This window comes from Oryzias melastigma, linkage group LG7, assembly GCF_002922805.2.
Source record: "Oryzias melastigma strain HK-1 linkage group LG7, ASM292280v2, whole genome shotgun sequence".
Lineage (NCBI taxonomy): Eukaryota > Metazoa > Chordata > Actinopteri > Beloniformes > Adrianichthyidae > Oryzias > Oryzias melastigma.
Window position 1 is genome coordinate 20,064,514 of NC_050518.1, and position 6,703 is coordinate 20,071,216.

The window sequence follows — 6,703 nt, forward strand, 5'->3', positions numbered from 1 at the left end:
AATTTGCCTATGAATTGTGGGCATGAGAGTTAACCTCGGCTAATTTCCCATCAACTCTTTGTTTACATTCTCTCCCGCTAGCTTATATTACCTCACAAGCCCAAGCAAACATGAAAAATAGCGAACGGGCGACATTGCAGCTCTACAGCTGTACAGTTTTGACCCGGGTGACAACTAAGACGAGAAAAATCAACGAAGTGGATGTTTTAATGTTTTCGGCAGAGAAGGGAGACTTTAGCCCACCCATGCAGTCGGTACGTCACAAACCTGAGTTTTTTTGTTTTTTTAGTTTATGAGTTTTCATCTGCTCCTGATCCAACTCAGATATGAGTGTTAACCTTAAATGATTTTATAAATCAGAAAAACGTATTAATTTTATTGAACTGGGTCTTTAAAAGCTGCTCCTAAGTGATTTACAACTAAGAAACAAAAAACAATCCCTAAAAATGTATTTAAGCTTCAGTTGTGCGACTACTTTGTACAATAGCAATATATGAGACAAAAGAACTGTTTTGACGGCGAGTTATTGTGGAAGAAATGTCATATTTGAAAATGATAAGAAAAACTTTATTGATCCTTCTGTGGGGAAATTCAATTGTTACAGCAGCTTTGGAGTTCAGGCATCATTGAGGGTAATGAAAAAACAACACACAAATAAAATAAAGTTCTACTCTCATCATATATGCTGTACAAGCATTACCAGAGAAGTAATGTAAATGTAATGTAAAGTTAAGCAAGAATGTTTCCCCAACTGCAGACTCAAATGTGAACTTTTCCCCCTTTCTCATTTTCTTTACCGTGACCTGAATAATCCAAATGACTTCAAATCCATCGCTTTTAACGTTCCCCCTTTCACAAATCCAATCTTCTGACCCGAGACTGTAGAGACGTGTCACATCAATCTGACTTTTAAATCAGTTGCTATGTAGATGGGGGTCTTGCTGTGAGCCCCTCCTGGAGAAGACCTGACATGTTCAGTCTAAGGTATACCTCTGAAATCATCCTCTAAAAAGAAAAATCATTTCATATTTTTTGGTGAAGCTGATCCCGTCAGAATCTCACCACTCACAGCCTTAACTTCACATCTCAGATTTGAGCAGAAAGTTCTCCAAAAATGACTATCTGTTCATTTCTTGAAGTTTATCTTTGTTTTTCTTCTAAAACAATCTTCCAAATTGGATTTTTTAAATTTAACTATAGGCACAAAAATATATTGTGTTCTTGTAAATGTGAAATATTAATGGAGGCCAGGTTTTTTTTATTTTTTAGAACAGAGTTTTTTCTGAATTTTGTTTAAAATATTTAAAAAACTCACTAAAAAATCCTCGCTTTTGTGTGTATATGTTTTGTTGTGCTGTTTGGAAGTTATGAGTGAAGCATATTTGTTCCTAGGGCTTTTTTTCTGTGTGATGTTTCCTGTGAACCCAGTTGTCGCGTGAGTCTTTTAATTTTTAAAAAAGTGACTCCATTGCAGTTTGTGATAAATTAGTTTTTTCAAAATTGTTGCGTTTCCATTTGGCAAACTTATGATGGAAAATCCAATTTGTGGAATTTCATAGTTAATGGAAAGAAACTTTAGGATCTCCATCAAGAGTTTCAACTTGATATGAAGAATTACCAGCAGGTCGGCTTTCCTACATGTGCATTTCTTAGTAAAATAATGCAATAATTTTTCCAGTAAAAAATCTGTTATATGTGAGCTATCTGTAGCCCACAAAACACCTGCTGTATTGTTCTACGAATATCAGTTTATATTTAGTTGCTCTTCGTCTTCGAGCCAATTTCCAAAAGACATGTTAAAATAAAATAAAATTCGAATTTAGAATGAAAAAAAAATTGGAGATTAGATTTTTTTTGGTCATATCGTCCAACTCTAATAAATATCTTCAAAACACATAAAGATTATTAATGTATTTCTAAATAAATGTATCTAAATGAGTAGACTGTGTAAACTCATAACTGAATTAAATTGAGTGGATCGAAAGAATTAAAAATCAGAATTGAATCGATTCTGGAAATTATTGTGGATACTAACATCACACTGTAGCATATATGACCACATGATTCTACTTAACGGGCCCTGTGACTACAAAATAAAAATACGATATCAAACAAGAGCAAGAGGTTTAACCTAAAAAGACATTGAAAAATCACGTTTTGAACATTTTAAATGTTCACATGATTAAAAAAAAAAAAAAAAAAAAAAAAAANAAGCATTCTACAATAGATTAAACTAAAGGTGCTGGTCCAGTTAATGCTCACATCTAGGGGTCTGGACTGAACTTAAGGTTGATGCTTGGAGATCATCCAACCTGACTGAGCAGGAAGGAACATTGGACCACGGAAGACTGCGCAAATATTTGACCTTAAGTGAAGCAAAAATAGAATCATGTGAACGTGTTGGAAGAAGTGCAGAACGGTAAGGATGTTTTTCCTTCAGTCACCATTGCTTCTGATGACTTTTCTTTTCACGTCCGCCGGGCTGACAACCTCAGCTGTGGGCCTCACCTTTACCTTGTATACATTCTACGTCAGCCACCTTGCTTTGCTTCTTTTTTTATCTTTATGCGATTTCTGTCGCTGAAACAAAAATACAAGAAAAGGACATTTTCTACAAACCCCATAACCTACACCTCCTCCAACATTATGAAGAGCAGCTTGTCTTTAGCTTCCACTTGGCAGAAGGGATTTCCATCAGTGCCTACATAACATGCAATGGCATTTAGTGTCCCCACAGCTCAGTCGTGGATGCCAGTGGCACTGCGATGCACGTTCAATTCCTCGGCTGAGGATGATTTGTGGTGACAGTGGATTTGGTCAGGATTGGTGTGACATGCACCCTGTAAAGAGGGGACTATTCAAGAAAAGGCAAAATAAACACAGTATATTTATTTACCTCCATAGAACAGAAGTTAAAACAAATTTACAAAATGAAAAAAAGAACAAAAAATATTTTAAAATGCTTTTATTTTGAAATTTTTGACAAAAGAATTGTCATAAAATTGGGATTTTTTTCTTATAGAGTTTTTTTTTGTTCATATTATGAATACTTTCTTGACAGTATATTTGAAACCAGAGAAATAAGACATAAATATCTACTCTACCTCCAAATTTGCAGGAAGAAATGCTTTTTTTTTATCTGTATTAGAGCCGACTTTAGTAAGTAAATTGTTTCCAGCATTATTAAATCAAAGGAATCTATTGTTAAAGAAAAAAAAATCAATTAAAATTTGACTCCAGTAGAGCAGTTGGAGCAGATAAAATTAATGAGCTACAGGAATTGCTTTATATTTTAGATTAACCCATAAGAACACATAGTGACATTAGTGTAACAGAAAAAAAAAAATATATATATATATATATATATATATATATATATATATACATTAGGGCTGGGTTTATTAAACCAAATAATCAATTTGAATCGATGTAAGCTTAATAGATCAATAATTGGTCCATAAAAATAGAGATAGATCTAGTAAATAAAGTTAAAGTCTGCTAGCTTGATGCTAACATTTAATGGAATTTCCCATTGGACAGAAATTTCCCAACTTTAGCCAGTTGCTTAAGTGGAAATTTCCCAAATTTTAGGAAACCCTTTCAAAAATGATATTTTAAAAACTTTTCAGAACAAACTGAATAAACTGTAATTGTCTAGCAGTGTAGTGTGAAATATGAGCTTCAAATACAGAGAGCGTTAATCGTTTTATTTCTTTCAAGTCAATATTGACAAGCGTTCATCTGTATAACTACACCAGTTTACCTCTGGAAAAAAAGCTGGCAAAATAACACTTTTTCTCTGTGAATCCGCTGATCAGAACTGGAAAAATGCTATATATTTTTTTTTTTTTGTCTGTGACAGAGGGGAAAAAACGGTTAAAAACGGTTGAAAGCATAAAACGGGGGTTCTGGTTATGGACTTCCGGCCAATGATTTCGGGTGCCAAATTTTTTCAGGATTCTCTTCCTGGTTTATGCTCATTCTTTGCTTATTCTTCTTGAAAAAGAATGTACTTCTGTAGCGTGAGCTCCACCTAGTGTCCAAACTAAACACACTCCAGGAGAAGCAGAACATTGTTTATAGTGTTAATGATATGAACAATTTTGTTAGAACTTCTTCTTTTGAGAATCCATGTAACACTGTATGATAATCTCATTATTTCATTAATACATTTTACAGTATGTGAACTGTATCAGATTAATGTAAATTTATTAAAAACTTATATAGATTATTAATGTATTTCTAAACAAATGTTTATAAATGTATAAACTCAAAATTGAATTGAGTCAAATTTAATGGACTGAAAGAAACAAAAATCGTAATCAAATCAATTATGGAAATTATTATCACTACCCGATCCTTAAACAATGGTCCACTATGTTTGTGGTATTTTCACATGGTTGTAAGGGAAAAAATGGGTGCATTAGATTTGTGAATCTGCTCTTCCCTTAAAACTTGGCAGCTCTAATTGTACATCACTACATTGGCTGCCTAGTGGGACATAAAGCAAACACTTTGGAAAAGTTGGCCGCCATCCTTTCTCCAAAGTCAGCCGGAATGAGTCTGTAGATTTACGCTGGGAGCAAACAGGGAAGTCGCTGTAAATTTGTTGCAAACACCTTTATCACCCCTAACAGGAGGGGGTCAGAGAACTCATTAAAGGGAGGATTCATGGACATGAAACCGTCAAACAAAAGAGCAACGGATGAGCACAGGTGACGCGACACAAGCGGGACATTTTCCTGTTTTGGGAATGGACCCTGCACATTAGGCAAGCCGCACACATGTGAGTAATTACATGACTTACCTAACTGTTTGTGTCCGGAGTCCTGGCTGGTCAACACAATCAGGAATTCCTGACAGGTGTCCTGGTCCAACAGGGTGCTGTTGTGCAGGCAAATGTCAACGATTAGGGTCACGGCTCTCTGACAGACCATGTCATACTCCTCTCGGTCAGAACTCATGCTCCCAGATGCATCCTCAGCCGCCTGCGCTCGTCTGGGGAAGGGGGGGGGCTAACGCACCCACATGTGCACTCTCCAGCCAGACGTGCACAACTTGTCTTTGTCCACAGCTGATTTCTTGCGCTGCTTCCCGGTCCCTGGGTAAGTGTTTACACTCAAGTAGATGTGTGGGAGTATGCTGATGTGTGCGAGCTGAGGCAACATGGTGAGAGCACGTGTCCCTGGTAGGTCTGGCTGCTCTGTTTGTGTGCGGCGCCGTTGTCCCCAGGTGGCAGAATTATTGCATCACAGAATGCAAAGCGAGCATATTAGATGAGCCCTAATAAGTAGGGACAAAAGTTTAAGGGGAAAAAGAGTAATGACACATGCAGCCGTTCTCACGTTGACTCGATTTAGTGAGATCAAAGCCTTCATAATGACCGCTGGGCTTGTTTTTCTCAGGTCGGCTGACGTGACAGGTCCTTGGAGTTCAGAGAGTCTCCTGCGATGAATTTCCCCAGAGCTGAACCACCTGTGACTGCTGGGTGTCTCTGCCCCCCCATCACCTCTGACTGTTTACATGGAGGTGGAAGGCAGGAAGAAGAATAAAAAGATGCAAAAATGATTTGCAATTAGGGCTGGTACGATAAACGATAACAATTTATAGAAATAAAACGTTTTCTCGAAAGAGGATTGAGTCTACTGCCATAGACTTTTATTTTGAAGGGTCTGAAATTAAAACTTGCCAGTAGCGAGCATTTTCTCCTCTTTGGCAAGTGATGCCTGGATGCGGAAGCGCCGCGGAGTGGATTCCACGTGGCGTCCGCTCCCTCATGCAATTCACACCAGACGCACATTTTTCCGCGACGGTTGACAGGCGTTTTTTCGTTCGTTTTTGCCATCATGGGTAAATTAATAACCTAAAAATATAACCCGATCTTTCTGCTAAGAAGAACTGCTCTCTGTCTCTCTTGTTTTTTTTTTTACTCCCAAAACTCAGCCACACCCCCAGCTCCGGTGTCGGCCCACTACGTTGATCTGTGTGTGTGTGCGCGCACGTGTGTTCAAGTCTGTTTTGTGTATATATGTGCGTGTCTGTTTAGATACAAAAACATGATCGCATATGCCAATCGCTGTGTTTTATTGTGAAAAATTAGTTATATTTTGAAAATAAACCGGATTTTCTCATGTATCTTGATGCAACTTCCTGCCAGGATTGATGCGGTGAGTAAATGTTTACATCTAATGCAAACTTATTAAACTTATTTTTAGCTCTCATATTAGTAATTTTTTTAACCTCCCCACTTCCTTCGTCTGCATGCAAGATAAACAGACGCTCACGAGACACCACACCCCCGCGGTCATTTTCGTTAATCTCCTCCGTGTAACATTTAGTTTTGTCTGAAGCTGCAGAACATCTGGTGATTTTTAACGGGAGCCAGTCAGAACTGGAAGACAAACCGGCTGGACTTATTGCAGTAACAGAAAGTTTAATAAAAAGTTTTGATTTGGTGACCGCGATGTAGCGTTAGCATGATGCTAATGCCAAACAAACTGCTCCCTGTGAAGTCTTGATGTGTTCGCGGACCAGTTTAGAGTCTGAGAACATTTTCACTTTTAAGATGTGGCGAATAAATACAACAAAATTAATTTCTAGGATAATTTTTTATCTGCAATAAATAGTTGCTTCATGTTTGCAGAAATTAATAGTTTTTAATAGAGAATTAAAGATTCCACTCCAATAAAAAAGGTGTTTTTAA

The 6,703-nt window shown here is 37.2% G+C and overlaps 1 protein-coding gene across 1 annotated transcript in view; it reads right to left on the reverse strand.

The window, feature by feature from the left end:
- Positions 1 to 5,156, reverse strand: part of syt6a (synaptotagmin VIa) — a 127,720-nt gene extending 122,564 nt beyond the window's left edge. Inside the window, exon 1 of the mRNA XM_024293598.2 lies at positions 4,808 to 5,156. Within this exon, the coding sequence (XP_024149366.1) occupies positions 4,808 to 4,964 (157 nt within the window). The 5' untranslated portion in view covers positions 4,965 to 5,156. The remainder of the gene's footprint in view (positions 1 to 4,807) is intronic.
- Positions 5,157 to 6,703: the final 1,547 nt, after the last annotated feature.